At 38.8% G+C, this 19,412-nt stretch overlaps 1 protein-coding gene across 1 annotated transcript in view; it reads left to right on the plus strand.

Moving 5' to 3' along the window:
- Window positions 1-2,785: 2,785 nt before the first annotated feature.
- Window positions 2,786-19,412, plus strand: part of SLC6A14 (solute carrier family 6 member 14) — a 30,645-nt gene continuing 14,018 nt past the window's right edge. The window contains exons 1-7 of the mRNA XM_055393670.2: window positions 2,786-2,923; window positions 3,841-4,006; window positions 7,506-7,637; window positions 8,591-8,755; window positions 9,590-9,728; window positions 11,171-11,303; window positions 16,066-16,206. Of these exons, the coding sequence (XP_055249645.1) occupies window positions 2,876-2,923; window positions 3,841-4,006; window positions 7,506-7,637; window positions 8,591-8,755; window positions 9,590-9,728; window positions 11,171-11,303; window positions 16,066-16,206 (924 nt within the window). The 5' untranslated portion in view covers window positions 2,786-2,875. The remainder of the gene's footprint in view (window positions 2,924-3,840; window positions 4,007-7,505; window positions 7,638-8,590; window positions 8,756-9,589; window positions 9,729-11,170; window positions 11,304-16,065; window positions 16,207-19,412) is intronic.

Genomic DNA, 19,412 nt, shown 5'->3' on the forward strand with positions numbered 1-19,412 from the left:
TAAACCTAGTTTTTAGTAATAGAGGCGCAACTATTGTGGAAAGATCTGGAGGAGGTAATACTTAAGCAGAGTCTTAAAAGACGAGTAGTAGTTAGCCAAATGAGGAAGGCAGGAATTTCCAGAAGAAGAAACAGCGTAAGCAAAGGCACAGAGGTGGGTAACAACATGTTAAGTGCGTATGCTGGAAAGGACACAGAAGCTCACGAGTTTGAGGGAGAGACTGGCAAGAGATGATACTGAAAAGTTAAGAAGAAGCCATATCATGGAAAGCCATGCACGGCAATGGGAATAATACACCCCAAACAAGCAAATAAGCAAACAATACATTCTTTAAAATACCTTTTATCTTAAATTTTACGCCTCTAAACTCTGGTGGCTCAGATGGTAAAGAATCTGCCTTCAATCCAGGAGACCCAGGTTCGATCCCTGGGTTGGGAAGATCCCCTGGAGAAGGATATGGCAACCCACTCCAGTATTCTTGCCTGGAGAAATCCATGGACAGAGGAACCTGGTGGGCTACAGTCCATGGGGACACAGAGTTGGACACGACTGAGTAACTAATGCTTTCACTTTCAAACTTTCCAAGTTGTTAGAAGCTTTTCTACTGTATAACAGGCAGGGAAAATTGCTGATTGTTTCCTCTGCTTACCACTTATCCCTGGAATAGATAGATTCCTAGTCTCTTTAAAAAATTTTTCTTTTAAATTTTGAGTAAATTGGAGTATAGTTGCTTTACAATAGTGTGTTAGTTTCTGCTGTACAACAAAGTGAATCAGCTATATGTACACATACATCCCCTCCCTCTTGAGCCTCCTTCCCACCCTCCCATCCCACCCCTCTGTTGCTGCTGTTTAGTCACTAAGTCATGTCTGACTCTTTGAGACCCCATGAACTGTAGCCCACCAGTCTCCTCTGTCCATGGGATTCTCCAGGCAAGAATACTGGAGAGGGTTGCTATTTCCTTCTCCAGAGGATCTTCCCAATCCAGGGATCGAACCTGCATCTCCTCTGAATCCTGCATTGCAAGCAGATTCTTTACCCACTGAGCCATCAGGGAGACTCTCCCACCCCTCTAGGTCATCACTATTCCCATCAGTTCAGTTCAGTCACTCAATCATGTATGACTTTTTGCGACCCCATGGACTGAAGCACGCCAGGCGTCCCTGTCCATCACCAACTCCCAGAGCTTGCTCAAACTCATGTCCATCAAGTCAGTGGTGTCATATGAGTACATGACTACTGGAAAAACCATAGCTTTGACTGGATGGACCTTTGTCAGCAAAGTGATGTCTCTGCTTTTTAATATGCTGTCTAGGTTGGTCATAGCTTTTCTTCTCTTAATTTCATGGCTGCAGTAACCATCTGCAGTGATTTTGGTTACCATCTATTTTCAGTGCTCCATGTAAACAGAACTTTGATATACAACTTTGATAGTTTGGTAAATGCTATTAGGTTTGGTTTTCAGCTCATTTTTTCATAAAGAGATTTATGTCTTCCTTCCCCTCCTCTCTTCTATGTCTGCAGCGGGCTAATATAATTCCTTCATTTTAGCCTTTAGGTCACACCAGTAGCATATAACACTAATAGGTCCACATACACATGCATGTGCATGCGCATACAGACACAAACACACACAGACATACACACCAACCTGTGCTATATCCAAGACAAAATTAGATGAAACTTACTGATTTTTTCTCCTGACTACCTTTCTACTTCCCTCATGGACTTTCTTCTGCCTTACCTGCTCAGATTCCCCAGGGCATATTTCTATTGCAAATGGAAGATTCTTGTCAGTCAGTGGAGAGCAGAGAAGCTGGACGCTGGACGTAGGATACCCAGGACTTGGCTCATGGCTGGTTCATCCGTGTGCAGTGATTTGTATTGTGCCTCATATAACTGACACCATCTTTTGCCCGGTATGATCGAGTTTAAATCCTTTGAGTTTTCTGAAGAAAAGATGCTACCTTGGTAAACAGCATTATAATAGTACTTTCCTCCCTGGCCCAACCAGGATGCTTCCTCATAGTTTACTTTCCAGGCCTCGCCTTTCTTGCAGAGTGGAGTCCTTTGTTAGGGTTAGAATTTCCCATAAACCTGCTCAATAATTTGTTTTTGTTTGGCCTCTTTGAAATTTACACAAAGCATTCCCTGTAAAGGGCAACACTATCCTGAAGGCTGAGAAAGGCGCTTGAGACACAGGCTCAAAGTTGCTCTTTTCAGGCAGAGCCAGCTGAGTAATCTTATCTCAGCTGGCTGCTTTTTGAGGTGCCCAATTCACGAGCTTTCCCCTCTGGGAGCAGTGTTTGCCCCAGGGGATCAAGTGCTTTCTAGTGAAGGGCACAACTTTGGGAAATCCCAGAGCCTAGGACAGTACAGTCTGTTCAGCAGAATCTTGGGGAACGGAATGAACCCCACAGACCACGTCCTTCTCTGCCTCAGGCACTGGTAGAGATCAGCACTTGGCCCCAGGACAGAGACCAGACTGAGAGGTTACAAGGAAGCAGGGAACCCGGGAAAGGAGGAAAGACTGCAAAGGCAGCTGCCAGGCTCTGAGTCAAAGACTGTCAGTCATCTCGGCTCTGACTGCTCCGCTCTCTCACAGCCCAGCCCTTTCCCGGGGCCGGGGCAGGGGATTGCTACATGCCAGCTTACCTGGGGAAAAACCGGAGCCTCACTTTAGTCCCTTCTGGTAATTGACATGACAGGGCAACCAGGCGGGGGAGGAGGGAGCTTCCCTCCTCCATTTATATGGTCCCACCCCTGGGCAAGGTGGCTCACTCTGGCAGCTAGTGACCGGGGAGTGTGTATCCGTCACCAGTCAGGCTCAGCCAGACTGAGAGACAGGCAGAGCAGCCCAGGGAGCCAGTGAACCATGGACAAATTGAAGTGTCTGAGCTTCTTCAAGTGCAGAAGAAAGGAGGTAGGAGTCTGTGAGCTGCGGACCTGTGGAGGGCTTGGGAAGGGAAAACTTAAGGAGAGGCAAATCTCAGCTTTTGCTCTCTTCGGCTATTCTGTTTATCACATTTCTGTTCAACTGCCTTCAAGTGTGGCTGAGATGTCCCCACAGAGGAGAGGAAACAGGACAGCTCTTACTCTGGTAGCTAGAAGATTTATGGTCTCCTCATCTTCTGCCTTGGGTGTGCCCACCACCTTCTGTGTTCTATCCCTCTCTGGACTGTGTCCATAGGTTAGAGGGAAATAAGAAAATGACCTGACCTGAGAGAACCCTTCCCTCTCTTCTGAAGTGGAGAGAGTGCTGTTCCCCCTGATGGGACATGAGAATTTGTCTGAATATTATTTTGTGGTTTTCAGAAAAGCACTGATTTTACTCTCCAAGATATGGAGAGGAACTCAAACTTCCCTGACAGCTCCAAGCATCAAAACTATCAGCCAGTATGAAAAAGAGTCTATGATTTTTTTTTAAAGCAGAAACTATATTTGAACCTTTTTTTCAAAGAGTTTGTCCAATTTCAAGAGTGATTTTACCTAATTCATCTTTAAGACTTTTGTACTTGAAATTTTATTTGCCCATCTTCATTTGCCTTTTATACTGAGTGCCACATGTAACCTTTTCACTGAAATTTGGATGACATAACCCAAAGAACTAGTAAAAATATCCATCTACGGAGTTTTTTTCATTTTAAAAGCAGCCATGCACAGAGGTGTCACTAGCTTTGGAAAACGTTCTCTTTGGCTGTGTTTTTCAGGGTTTGTTTCTGTCTCTGTCTGCCTGTCTCTGTATGTCTTTCTCTCTCTATCACTCTATGAATTTTTGAGATTATGCTTCTGTGTAATTTTTAATAGAAAAATAAGTTGTTGATATTTTTCTTTTTCTAGAATGCTGAGGTTGCACCTGAGAATCTTCATGCTAATGAAAATGATGAGAATCAGGAGCGTGGTAACTGGTCCAAAAAATCAGATTATCTTTTATCTATGATTGGATATGCAGTGGGACTGGGGAACGTGTGGCGATTCCCCTATTTGACCTACAACAATGGCGGAGGTACTACCCCCCCCCCCAATTTATTTCCCCTTCAGTTTTAAGGGAAGTGCTTTATGGCCTCTGATGATATTTTAAGACCTAAAGAAAGGTATGTGATAATATGGGTTAGTGGGAGGATGAGAAATGAGCATACTGCATTTTATTATTAGACCAGGGTTTTCTAGCTCAAGTTGGAAAGCTGGTTTCATAAGATCTTCAGATATAAACTTGATAAACATTGCATATATAGCACTTCTGATTTCTCATTTGAAATCCCATGCCATCTTCATATGACTTACTCTTCTTAATTTATACATGTTCCTATGATAATGTGTTCAGACTCAAGTTGTGTTTTGCCTAATTTATTGCTGAATCTAAGCAAAAGGCAGGGAATTCTCATTCTAATAAGAAATTCAAATAAATCGTTTGCTTAAATAAAATAAGGCATTACATTTTGGAAACTTAAGTGTGGAAAGAACTGATTAAAAAGTAATTAAAGGTTCTGTACTTTAAGCTGCAATATCAGTTACATATACTCCAAATTGGATTGACCAGGTAGAAGATCCTTCTAAATTGCAATAGAATTTAATTCAAGGCTAGGTGTTTAATTTCTGTAAAACAATATGGCTTATACCTCATACATCACTAAAGAAGACTGAATTAGAACAAGGAGAAAAAAATAACTTTGAAGTGACACCCAAAAGGAAACAGAATGAATTGCACAATCCTCTAGTAATGTTGAAATAACTTTTCACTTGCACCATATTTATTTACTTGTAATTACAAGTCCTATTAGAAGTGTAGAGGTGACATTCCCTTATATTTCAAAATTGGATACCAGTGAAACTATGCCACTGTAATTATTTTTCTTGGTACAATAGGATTTTGTGTGGTGATATTTCAATTTTACATTCCTTATTAATTGGTTATATTAAAACATTCATATTGCCCTTCAGAGATTTAAGAAAGGAGCTCTGTTTATCAAACATTTTTAAGTGTTGGTGCCATAAATTACCCTATCTAGAGCCAACATTGTTTAATCAAGAATTTAGTATACATTTGAGTTGGAAGATGAGTCAGGAATCATATATCCTAAGGTCAGTGAGTAGAGAAAACCATTCAGGTTCCCTTTCAGCCCCTTATGTTCAGGTTTAAATTAAGAAATACCCTGGGAGTTGATGTCATAAAGGGCCAGTACTTACTATAGATTTCTAGGAACTATATCAAACTAGGTTTAATATAGAATTTTTAAACTTAGCTGAAACAAGATGGCATTATTTTATTGTATGCTATTACCTCTCTCACTGTTTTCTCTAAAAACTAGCATATTATATTGGCTCTCATTTGAGTAGTGGATGATCTAGTCTTTCTCAATTGCTTCTTTCTCTTTTTTGCCCAAGGGTAGAACAGGAACATGAAATTCAAATTTGTCAAATGTTAATAGGTCAGATTTAAACTTATGGTCAGGCTTAAACGACTGTTGCTAAAATCTGGAATCATTTTTATCTTTAGATGATTTTTAACACTATAAGAAAGAGAAGTATCAGACTACCTTAGGGTCTGGTCAGTAGTGTTAACAATTTGACCACTACTTTGTATTGATAATCTACCAGTTATGTTGTTATTAATAATGAAATAATATAATGGGTGAAAAGCCATCGATAACACTGAGGAAAATTGTTTTTTGTATGTGTCTAAAAACCTGTTCGGAGAAGGCAACGGCAAGCCACTCCAGTACTCTTGCCTAGAAAATCCCATGGACAGAGGAGCCTGGTAAGCTGCAGTCCATGGGGTCACTAAGAGTCAGGCACGACTGAGTGACTTCACTTTTCACTTTCACACATTGGAGAAGGAAATGGCAACCCACTCCGGTGTTCTTGCCTGGAGAATCCCAGGGATGGGTGAGCCTGGTGGGCTGCCATCTATGGGGTCGCACAGAGTCAGACATGACTGAAGCGACTTAGCAGCAGCAGCAGCAAATACCTGTTTACACTGGTCTAGCAAAACATTGCATATTGTTTTTCAAACAGATATTTTGTACTACTTTTTCTTCATATTTACCATTGGTAGGAATTAAACTTCTATTAGTCATAGTAATGATGGTATGTACATTGCAACATCTGTTAAAACATATTTGTCCTTATGTTCTGGTGACTAGTGACTTGTATGTAACAAATACTTTATTGTCTTCTTATTTTTAGTAAAATATATTTTAAGGTTAGAAAAAAATGTAATCCACAGGTATGATGTTACAGTATCATAATGGGAAAATTATATGAAGAAAAAATGTACATAATCCAACCCAAAGTCTATTTTACTCACTTATCTCCACATTTTCTTATTAAGCATTGTTAATTGAAGGCGTCTAAAATACTTAAACAATAAATTTAATATTCTGTCCCCTGCTTCTACCAAAAATCTGGTCAAAGTTTTAATGAATTGTATGCCCTAAAAGTAGACAAGATAAATGTAAAATAATAAAAGGTTTAACAAAAAAAAATGGGACTGAATAATCTAAATGTAGGAAAATTAGTCATTATGAAATTGAACATTAGTTCTGAATGCATCTCAAGGGTTCAAGATTCTTTTACCGAAAATAATGTTTCTTATTAACATTGAGTGAAGACACATGACTATTTGGAGAATAATGAACTTAACTGCAATAGCTTCTGCTTTGAACCACATTTAACATTTAAACCCTAAATCTTAAAAGCAGATTGGTTTGTTTGTTTGTTTGTTTTTTAAGGAGAGAGGAGGGAAACTAGCTTTGAACATATACTATGTGCTTGCTCATTTTGTGAAGTGTTTTCACATAGGCTCTGTGATTAAACCCTTACCACAAACTGATGAGTTGGCATTCAGTTCAGTTCAGTTCAGTTCAGTGGCTCAGTCGTGTCCGACTCTCCGCGACCCCATGAATCACAGCACGCCAGGCCTCCCTGTCCATCACCAACTCCCGGAGTTCACTCAAACTCATGTCCACAGAGTCGGTGATGCCATCCAGCCATCTCATTCTCTGTCGTCCCCTTCTCCTCCCGCCCCCAAACTTTCCCAGCATCAGAGTCTTTTCCAGTGAGTCAACTCGTCGCATGAGGTGGCCAAAGTATTGCAGTTTCAGCTTTAGCATCAGTCCTTCCAATGAACACCCAGGATTCTTCCCATTTATGAGGAATCCAAGATTGAGAGTTTAGATAAACTTCCCCAGGTCACATAACTAGTACATGATGAAGCCAGGATATAAACCTAGGTCTATCTGTCTCCAAAGCCTATGATCATTCAACTTTGAATTGCTTTTTATGGGTTATTGTTTTTAATAATCACAACAACCTCGTTAGGTAATACCAGCACCCCCATTTCATGGATGAGGAATCCAAAATTTAGAGAATCAACTACTTTCTCACAGATTTGAAGCCCTGACTCCGCTATATCAGAGTGCTTTCAAAATGTTGTGTTGGTTGTCAAAGTGCCATCCAGATTTGGTCATATAATAGTAATTTGGTTCTTTTTTTGCCTTTTCTAGGTGCCTTCTTGATACCATATGTGATTATGCTAGCCCTGGCTGGTTTACCTTTGTTCTTCTTAGAGTGCTCCATGGGACAATTTTCTAGCTTAGGTCCAGTTTCAGTTTGGAGGATTCTTCCATTGTTTCAAGGTTGGTATTAAAATGTTTTCCTTATTGTGCTTATTGGTTTGTTCTTGCATATAGCTGTCCTCACTGGGTGGATGAAAGCATTTAACATCGGGACATGATGGCCCAGGTGGTAAAGAATCTGCCTGCAATGCAGGAAACGTGGGTTTGATCCCTGGGTCAGGAAAATCCCCTGGAGGAGGAAATGGCATCCACTCCAGTATTCTTGTCTGGGAAATCCATGGACAGAGGAGGCTGGTGGGCTATACAGTCCATGGGGCAGCAAAGAATTGGACACAACTGAGCAACTAACTTTCAAAGGCAGAGACATACATTGTTTTTTTATTTGCCACCATCAAATTTAGAAATCAAATGTTAATATGTATTTCTCTTTATCTTGGGCTGCAGATATGGTCAGGGTTAAGAAGGATATGAGGAAGTTATTATTTTCCTATTTTCACCTTTTGAACTCTCTTGGCAAACAGTCTTGTGTGTTAACTTTATGGCTCTGGCTTTTCTTCTACTTCGTATACGGTCTCTGTCTTCTTGCTTTTTCAGATCTTTTACAATGCCTCATTCAGAAAAGTTGAAGGGCAGGTCACTATTTTTTTCTTGGATGATCCTAATGGAATAGGACACTGGGAACATTTTTTTGAAAATGCTTTGATTGTTGTTAAACATCAAACAGCCTTTCTGTTTGAAGATTATATATCATTTTTGGTATGTGCTAGCTGCTGAAAGCTACTTGTAAAAGTTTCAATGTAACATCTAAAATACATTTATAGTGAGGTGAAGAGACTATCATGCTGGAATATTAAGGAAGCTACCTCCAAAGTTTGTCTTAACATAGGAGTTATATTCAGTATGCTAAGCTGCATTTTGAAACTAGAGAGTTAAAGAAATTTAAGAAGTTTAAATTCAGATATTTACCAACTTACTGAATTTTCTTTAATTTTTTAAATTGTTCTCTTTTCCAGGTGTGGGGATTACAATGGTCCTGATATCCCTTTTTGTGACAATCTATTATAATGTCATAATTGCCTATAGTCTTTACTACCTGTTTGCTTCTTTTCAACGTGAACTACCATGGTCAAAATGTTCCATCAGTTGGGCTGATGGAAACTGTAGCAGATCACCTTTCGGTAAAATTCATTTATTTGTTAACTCCGAGTCATTCATTCTTTTATATTTTCTAACAAGATTAAAGGCCTAAATCATTTCTTAGCAAATTTAGGTTCAACTTTGAGCCACAGGTTACTGATGAAATCAGAATAAATCATGTGTAACCTGAAAATTGATTAATGCAATATGTTAATTTCTGAGGGCAGCCAGTAAAGCTAAACCACTACTTGGAGTACTTCTTGCAGACCTAGGTTGTGGGTAGCAGACAAGGAAGAAAATGGGAAAGTGGTAAGAGAGAAAATCACTGTTTATGATACATAGTAGTGTTCAGGAGATGGTGAGTATTGCTAGTCTTTGGAATAATGTAGCATCGACATTGTAGACTATTACCATTGGGATTTGCTGTGTATATTGGAGAATAAATTGATACAGATTTAACACTTCTTAGGAATTTAAAGGTGTCATTTATCTATATAGGTTAAATAAGTCCACATATGAAAATTTCCCTAGAGTACTGAATCCTAATTGAAATGACAATTACTCTACAGCTGTTGTTACTGTGAATATACTGTAAATATAATATACTATAAATATAAAAATATACTGTAAATATAAAAATACATACTGTTTAAAAGGGCAGATATTTTCATACTCACCCTCAGCTTAGTAGTAGTGAAAATTTAAGTTTCTGAGTGTGCATGGCTCATTCCATTTGTGACATTTCTACTCCATATTCAATAAATAACAATTTAGACAGTACCTTAAGTATTTCACCATTTAAACTTTATTTCCAGGAAAGCACTCTTCTAAAACTAAGTACATGTCTGTGTGTATTCTTTTTTCCTAATTTTTAGTGACACATTGTAATGTGAGTATAAGCATAAATGAAATCTTCCAAGCGAATAAAAGCTGGGTAGATGCCAACAATCTTACCTGCATCAATGGAAGTGAAGTTTATCAGACAGGGCAGCTTCCCAGTGAACAGTATTGGAAGTGAGTACAGTACATTATCTACATCCTAAGCAGATGTTACTAAAATTTTTTATAAATGACAATAAAATATTGATCAGCTCTTTTCTTAACTCATATAAGAGCAAATTATACTTCATTTGACTCAAATGTTTATCCTGTGTGAGTAGAAGTAGCCTGCAAAATTAGCCCATAGCTAATAGATTGTCATTCATAAGTTGGTTATTAAATGGGCACAAGGTCATCAGTGATGATTTATATAGTGCTTATTATCTATAAGTTAGGGCATTACTTTGAAGAAAAATATGCAATTTTTAGACTATAATGAGCAAGTTCTAATGATAAACAGTTGGGTGATGAATAATACTAGGGGCAGAATTGCTGTTTAAGGCTGAAATTCTTCATTATTCATTTTGTTTATAGTTGTCGTTATATGACAAAATAGATGTTTGGGGTTATATTTGCTTTTATTAATTTTAAATGATCTCTCTTTAATCCCCTTACTGTATACCTGCCCTTTACCCTTATATAACTTCTTTGACTATTGCTGTAATGAAATCTTCCTCATCTCCATGTTACTGCTCTGTGTGACCCTTTTAAAATTTGGCCCCTAAAATGTTCTAAACATCAAGCTAAGAAGTAAAATCCTATATCTATATATGTCCCTAGTGAAAACCATGGAATTTTACAGAAAGCCTTTGAAAAAGGTATAAATAATGGGACTATTTAGCTTTGATAATAACAACAAGTATGATGAATTAGAGCTTCCCTGGCTCAGGTGGTAAAGAATCTGTCTGCAATGCGGGAGACTTGTGTTCAATCCATGGGTCTACGTTTGATCCCTGGGTCGGGAAGATACCCTGGAGAAAGGAATGGCAACCCACTCCAGTATTCTTGCCTGGAAAATCGCATGAACATAGGAACCTGATGGGCTACAGTCCATGGGGTCACAAAGAATCGGACACGACTGAGTGACTAACACTATGATGAATATGAAAATATTTAATACAATTTAAAATGTCTTCTCTGTCATTTTAACATGAGAAAAAAAATAACATAAGTAGAATAATCTGATGTAAGGTTAATTTTTTTTTTCCATAGAGGAGTTTTGAAATATTAGGGGAAAATCGGAGCTAAAGGAATGAGTGGATCTTTTATTCTATGATTTGAAGTTTTGGATTGGCTGCAGTTAACCAGAAAGTTCTGAGCCTGACTTATCAATGAATTATTTTTGCCCCTCCATACAACTGTATCAGTAAAAGGCTCATATGACATTGATGTCATATTAACATTAATAAATACTAATTAATATTAGTATTAATATGTTGTATTAATATTAATAAATACAAATTAGTATTAGTATTAGTAAAATACTCGTGAAGCTTCCCCTGTATGAAAGATATTACAAAATTCAATGTATTAAGATGAATGATTGTATGTTAATCAAAGGACATTTGTGTTTTCAGTAAAGTGGCACTCCAACGGTCAAGTGGACTGGATGAGACTGGAGTCATTGTTTGGTATTTAGCACTTTGTCTTCTTCTGTCTTGGCTCATAGTCGGAGCAGCACTATTTAAAGGAATAAAGTCTTCTGGAAAGGTAATTTAGAAAACACCTTAGACAGTAATGTTACTGTTTTCCAATTTCATTGTAGTTCAATGCCAAGTAGTATCAAATGCATGTTTTTTTTCTATCATGAGATCCTTCGAATGTGTGAAAAGCTTTCTAAGTAGGAAGCCTCAATCTAAGAAAATACATAAGAACACTGCTATTATTAAAAATAAAACTAGCAAAAATTAGTACTAGGTGTGTGTAATTTCTCTAAACTTGGACCCTTCTAGCTGATACAGCATTCTGAGGCTTGGGAGTATATTTTTAAAATTTCCATCCTATTATAATAAAGAAGCATCCTGAGTGGAATTATATGTTACAATTTTTGGTCTGGAAAGTCTAGATCCCTGTTATATATGTTATATAGGGTAATAGTGTCAGGATTCCCATTATTCCATTGTTGGAGAGAGAAGGAAAAAAATAAAACCATACAAGTGTTCTCTGAAAGCTTGCCAAAACTGACTCAGAACCCTCTCTCAGCAGAAAGTCCTCTTCTGAAAAACATTTCCCATGTCATTGTTTTATTTTTAAACTTTCAGAGAGCACTGTGGCAATATCAGAGAACAACATGAAATTTTCTCTGTGAGCAGCTGTACAATACCCAGAAAAATAAACATGTGTGTGTTTGTAACTACTAGACTGAAATTTCCAATAAGGACAGAGACAAGAATAACTGTGGATACTATCTTTGTGTTCCTGGTACAATATCTAGCACAGTTACTGTTACATTGTAATGAGACATAGTGTTCAGTTCAGTTCAGTTCAGTTGCTCAGTCATGTCCGACTCAACGCTACCCCATGAATCACAGAAGGCCAGGCCTCCCTGTCCATCACCAACTCCCGGAGTTCACTCAAACTCATGTCCATAGAGTCAGTGATGCCATCCAGCCATCTCATTCTCTGTCGTCCCCTTCTCCTCCTGCCCTCAATCCTTCCCAGCATCAGAGTCTTTTCCAGTGAGTCAACTCGTCACATGAGGTGGCCAAAGTATTGGAGTTTCAGCCTTAGCATCAGTCCCTCCAATGAACACCCAGGATTGATCTCCTTTAGAATGGACTGGTTGGATCTCCTTGCAGTCCAAGGGAGTCTCAAGAGTCTCCTCCAGCACCACAGTTCAAAAGCATCAATTCTTCGGCGATCAGCTTTCTTCACAGTCCAACTCTCACATCCATACATGACCACGGGAAAAACCATAGCCTTGACTAGACAGACCTTGGTTGGCAAAGTAATATCTCTGCTCTTCAGTATACTATCTAGGTTGGTCATAACTTTCCTTCCAAGGAGCAAGCGTCTTTTAATTTCATGGCTGCAATCAGCATCTGCAGTGACTTTGGAGCCCAAAAAAATAAAGTCTAACACTGTTTCCACTGTTTTTCCATCTATTTCCCATGAAGTGATGGGACCAGATGCCATGATCTTTGTTTTCTGAATGTTGAGCTTCAAGCCAACCTTTTCACTCTCCTCTTTCACTTTCATCAAGAGGCTTTTGAGTTCCTCTTCACTTTCTGCCATAAGGGTGGTGTCATCTGCATATCTAAGGTTATTGATATTTCTTCCAGCAATCTTGATTCCAGCTTGTGCTTCTTCCAGCCCAGCATTCCTCATGATGTACTCTGCATAGAAATTAAATAAGCAGGGTGACAATATACAGCCTTGATGTACTCCTTTCCCGATTTGGAACCAGTCTGTTGTTCCATGTCCAGTTCTGACTGTTGCTTCCTGACCTGCATACAGGTTTCTCAAGAGGCAGGTCAGGTGGTCTGGTATTCCCATCTCTTTCAGAATGTTCCACAGTTTATTGTGATCGACACAGTCAAAGGCTTTGGCATAGTCAATGAAGCAGAAATAGATGTTTTTCTGGAACTCTCTCGCTTTCTCCATGATCCAGCGGATGTTGGCAATTTGATCTCTGGTGCCTCTGCCTTTTCTAAAACCAGCTTGAACATCTGGGAGTTCACGGTTCACATATTGCTGAAGCCTGGCTTGGAGAATTTTGAGCATGACTTCACTAGCGTGTGAGATGAGTGCAATTGTGCGGTAGTTTGAGCATTCTTTGGCATTGCCTTTCTTTGGGACTGGAATGAAGACTGACCTTTTGCAGTCCTGTGGCCACTGCTGAGTTTTCCAAATTTGCTGGCATATTGAGTGCAGCACTTTCACAGCATCATCTTTCAGGATTTGAAATAGCTCCACTGGAATTCCATCACCTCCACTAGCTTTGTTCATAGTGATGTTCTCTAAGGCCCACTTGATGTCACATTCCAAGATGTCTGGCTCTAGGTCAGTGATCATGTTATCGTGACTAGTGTTAGATCACAAAAATACTGGGAACATCACAAGGTCAGTGGAAATTTTCCAAAACAATGTTGTGATTGTATATTTTATAAACCCTTGGTTCATTTTTTATGTCAATATTAAAAAATCCATGAAAATCCATTTACCCAGGCAATTAATTTTTACTGGTCTTGGGATGGTTTGTTTAAATCATCTCCTTGGGCATATTACCAAACATAGGACATTTATGGAGCAAAGAAATTATCTACATTAATGAAAAGCTAGCCTCAAAGGCAGTCAGCTCATCTGGAAACATGTGTTATCTAGGATATAAGCAGTTCCCATGTATGTATGTGTGCTCTCACACACTCTTAATAGTAGCTTTAAGGATAATAATATCAAGTGTCCAGCACTCACTTTAAAAACTTCCACAGGATTTGGACAACTACTAGGAGATTTTCTTTCTTCTCTGGGATTGAGCATAGACTAACTACTTCAGTTAAAAGTTTACTTTTTAAACTACTTTAAAATCATTTTCTTTTCCACCTTAATGCACTAATTTACCAAGAGGTGATTTTCACTCCTATCAGACATTTGTTGCTTAGTCACCAAGTTGCGTCTGACTTTTTGAGACCCCATTGACTTCAGCATGCCAGGTTTCCCTGTTCTTCACTATCTCCCGGAGTTTGCTCAAACTCATGTCCATTGAGTCAGTGATGCCATCCACCATCTTATCCTTTGCTGCCTGCTTTACCTCCTCCCCTCAATCTTTCCCAGCATCAGGGTCTTTTCCAATGAGTTGGTTTTTTGCATCAGGTGGCCAAAGTATTGGAGCTTCAGCTTCAGTATCAGTCCTTCCAATGAATATTCAGGGTTGAGTTCCTTTAGGATTGACTGGTTTGATCTCCTTGCTGTCCAAGAGACTCTCAAGAGTCTTCTCTAGCATCACAATTCAAAATCATCAATTCTTCATGCTCAGCTTTCTTTATGGTTCAACTGTCACATCCGTACATGACTACTGGAAAAACCATAACTTTGACTATAGACCTTGGTCGGCAAAGTGAGGTCTCTGCTTTTGAATATACTGTCTAGATTTGTCATAGCTTTTCTTCCAAAGGGCAGACATCTTTTAATTTCGTGGCTGCAGGCACCATCCATTCGGAGAAGGCAATGGCAAGCCACTCCAGTACTCTTGCCTAGAAAATCCCATGGATGGAAGAGCCTGGTAGGCTGCAGTCCGTGGGGTCGCTAAGGGTCGGACACGACTGAGCGACTTCACTTTCACTTTTCACTTTCACACATTGGAGAAGGAAATGGCAACCCACTCCAGTGTTCTTGCCTGGAGAATCCCAGGGACGGGGGAGCCTGGTGGGCTTCCGTCTATGGGGTCACACAGAGTCGGACACGACTGAAGTGACTTAGCAACAGCAACAGCAAGGCACCATCCACAGTGATTTTGGAGCCCAAGATGATAAAATTTGCCACTGTTTCCACTTTTCTCCCATCTGTTTGCCATGAAGTGATGGGACCGGATGCCATGATCTTCATTTTTGAACATTGAATTTTAAGCCAGCTTTTTCACACTTCTCTTTCACTTTCATAAAGAGACTCTTCAGTTCCTCTTCACTTTCTGCCATGAGAGTGATATCATCTGCATATCTGAGGTTGTTGATATTTCTTCAGCCAATCTTGATTCCAGCTTGTACTTCATCTAGCAAGATGTACTCTGCATATAAGTTAAATAAGCAGAGTGACAATATACATCCTTTACGTACTCCTTTCCCAATTTTGAACCAGTCCGTCGTTCCATGTCTGGTTCTGTTGCTTCTTGACCTGCATACAGGTTTATCAGGAGGCAGGTAATGTGGTCTAGTATTCCATCTCTTTAAGAGTTTTCCACAATTTATTGTGTTCTACACAGTCAAAGGCTTTAGTGTAGTCAGTGAAGCAGATATTTTTTCTTAAATTCCCTTGCTTTTACTATTATGCAATAGATGTTGGCAATTTTTTTCTGGTTCCTCTGCCTTTTCTAAATCCAGCTTATACATCTGGAAGTTTATAACTTGAAGGATTTTTAACATTACATTGCTAGTATGTGAAATGAATGCAACTGTATGGTAATTTGAACTTCTAGGTGTACAAGCTGGATTTGGAAAAGGCAAAGGAACCAGAGATGAAATTACCAACATTTATTAGGATACATTTAGGAAAGCACTCCATCTGGATTTCAAATAACCACTGCTGATATAGTGCTTATTTACAACATAAACTGGGAAACATTGCCACATACATCAGAGTGTTTTGAAAGTGGATCATTCAAAGAGTGATAAAAACAGAAAGAGGAAATTATGCCAACTTTGGTATTAGTATTATCAGACATTAATAAGCTAAACATTTCAACTGGCTAGTAACTTTGTTTGTATACAATTATATACCATGAGTTTTAAAAATAATAACTTTCGGTTGTTCTTGGTAGGTGGTGTATTTTACAGCTCTTTTCCCCTATGTTGTCCTACTCATCCTGGTGATTCGAGGGGCAACTCTGGAAGGTGCAGCAAAAGGCATTTCATACTATATTGGAGCACAGTCAAATTTTGCAAAACTTAAGGATGCTGAGGTAAGACAATTCAGATTTCACATTATCTAAGGAGGTAAACCTTAAAAGTCAATACTGAAAACCTTTGATTACCTAGAGTGTTGTAATGTAATAGCTTGTAAAAGAATATGGAGTTAAAGTTATTAATGTTTCTGTCCACTAGGATGCCTGACTTTAAGTGTTTAATATGACACTAATGCTGTCTTATTGGAAGTGAGACAGTCATTTTTAGCAACAGGATTTTCAGTCATTTTATTCAAACTGATCCTATTAGACCAAAAGGATTTGGGGCTTATTAATCTGGAAAAGCATATTTCATGCATGAATGAAATGAAATGAAAGTCACTCAGTCATGTCCGACTCTTTGCGACTCCATGGATAGTCCACGGAATTCTCCAGGCCAGAATACTGGAGTGGGTAGCCTTTCCCTTCTCCAGGGGATCTTCCCAACCCAGAGATCGAACCCAGGTCTCCTGCATTGTGGGCAGATTCTTTACCAGCTGAGCTACAATACCCACAAATTGATGAACAGGGTTTCCCAGGTGGTGCTAGTGGTAAAGAACTGCCAATACAGGAGACATAAGAGACACGAGTTTGATCGCTGGGTTGGGAAGATCCCCTGGAGAAGGGCATGGCAACCCACTCCAGTATTCTTACCTGAAGAATCCCATGGACAGAGGAGCCTGGTGGGCTACAGTCCATGAGGCTGCAAAGAGTCAGACGTGACTGAAGTGACTTAGCATGCATGTGACTTATCAAATAAACATGTAGTAGATTTAAAGACTACAGTTGATGGTTTAATGGTCTAATATAAACTTTATCTTCAAAAGTTAATATTCTGAAGTTAAAACAAATTTGAAATGAAGAATTCCATAAACAAAACTGTTACTTGTATACAAGACACATAAATATGTGCCATGAATATGAATTGGTAACCCCTTTTAATATTAATCTGTCTGCAGATAATGGCTATGTGAATCATATGTACATAGAATCTTTTACAATTTTAACTGCAGAGGGAATTGCCAGTAAGTGTACTCCATCGACTTTCCTTCTATTGATACAGCTTAGATGGTAAAGCGTCTGCCTGCAATGCAGGAGACCCGGGTTCAATCCCTGGGTCGGGAAGATCCCCTGAAGAAGCAAATGGCAACCCACTCCAGTATTCTTGCCTGGAAAATTCTGTGGACTCAAGAGCCTGGTAGGCTACAGTCCATCAGGTCACAAAGAGTCAGACATGACTAAGCGACTTCAATTTCAATAACACTTTCACTTTTTTAGTAGTCATGTCACATTCTTAGAACACATTAAGTTTCTGGTCAGGCAAAATTCAACAATATTATATTAAAATCAAGAAATACTATAACATATTAGCAGTATTAGCCAAAATGGATATTAGTTTTAGCTTGCTATGGTATTCTTTGTGGAACTCATGCTACCTTTCAGCAGTTGCTGTGTTCTAAATACTCACAATATGGATATTTAATTATTTTTTGTAGAATGTTTCTGGTAACCAAGTCAAGTTTATCAATTTTTAGTCATGGAAATCCATCCTTTACCTTTTTGAAAATTGAGAGGTCAGTCTCCGGCTTTTGGTTACCTTCTGTGTGTCCAAATCATTTTCACTCAGTAGTAATCACAAAAAATCACTCTAAATCATTATCTAAATTGATCACTCTAAATCATTTTAGAACTATGAACTTTTATTGTTTATGTGTTGGAGATTAACATACTTTGATGTATCCAAAGGCCACTGCTTATTTCTTCATTTTTTTGGGGCCTCACATTTTTTAACCTTGTTTGTTAATCTCTTCCCAACTAGAAGACCATTTTTGACGATGGATAAGAAACAAATAAAATGGAAGTTGGTATTCATCATCTTCTCTCTGTTAGGTTATTAAACAAGATAAAATATGTTAATATACTTTGAAATGGTAAACTGTTATATAAATTAACACACAAGTATTTTAATTATTGCTGTTATATAATACAAAATAATTGTAGAATGTAGCATTTTTCCTAAGAAATGGACCCTCTATTCTCTTTAAACATCATAAGTTTGAGCACAGTGGAAAAGCTACTTTGATATTCCTCTAAGTGGCTTTTAAAGCCTCAGAAACCTAGGCTTTATAGCTCCATGAGACTATCCTGAAATTTTTATGTGACTATTTTATATTGGTCTGTGTTTTGGTACCTCTATTAGCTTTAAAACATCAGAGCTAAGCCTAAAGTTCTGTATGAAACATACAATTTAATTCTCATACCTCCCCACCCCAACACAAACACTACCTCACCCCTTCTTTGGGTTTGCTGGCAATGAAAATTTTTTCTTGGATGCTTTTTATTCATCTCCAATTTATATTTCTAAGCATGCAATCACAAGTATGTATTTTTTCCTTTTCTTTAAATATTTGAACTCTATTGATATCTCTAGGAGAGTAGAGAACCACACAAATTGATAGCTAGAGGGGTCTCCAATGATTGTTTTACTAACTCCTTCATTTTACAGTGATAAAAGTTGAGACCCAGGAAGATTCACATTTAGTTAAATTTACATCGCCTGTTTGTGCATCTTGAATTAAGATTTCCTAATCCCTAAACTTGGAGAAGGAAATGGCAACCCACTCCAGTATTCTTGCCTGGAGAATCCCAGGGACAGAGAAGCCTGGTGGGCTGCCATCTATGGGATTGCACAGAATCGGACATGACTGAAACAACTTAGCAGCAGCAGCAGCAGCAATCCCTAAACTAATAGTCTTCTATATAGCCATGAGATGGGTAGGTATAGAGATGATAAGTATGTTTGGGACTAGGTAGCCTAGACACATCATTCATGGTATGCATAGCATTCTTACACAACCGAGACCTGCCACACCACCTCCAGACCCCTTCACCCCCACTCACATATGCATGCATAATGTATCAAGTCAAAGCAGCTGAGAGACTAACATAAGCATGTCGTTCATCTAATATTGGATTGGCCAAAAAGTTCATTTGGGTTGGCCAACCTGATATGTAAAACTGCCTAAGAAATTAGTGCATCTTATTTCTCACATGATTTTCTTATCTTGTTGTTGTTGTTTAGTCACTAAGTCATGTCTGACTCTGTGTGACCCCATAGACTGTAGCCCTCCAGGCTCTTCTGTTCATGGGATTTCCCAGGCAAGAATACTGGAGTGGGTTGCCATTTCCTTCTCCAGGGGATCTTCCCAACCCAGGGATCGAAC

Source organism: Moschus berezovskii, chromosome X (genome assembly GCF_049115385.1).
Source record: "Moschus berezovskii isolate FMDL1 chromosome X, NW_MosBer_1.0, whole genome shotgun sequence".
Lineage (NCBI taxonomy): Eukaryota > Metazoa > Chordata > Mammalia > Artiodactyla > Moschidae > Moschus > Moschus berezovskii.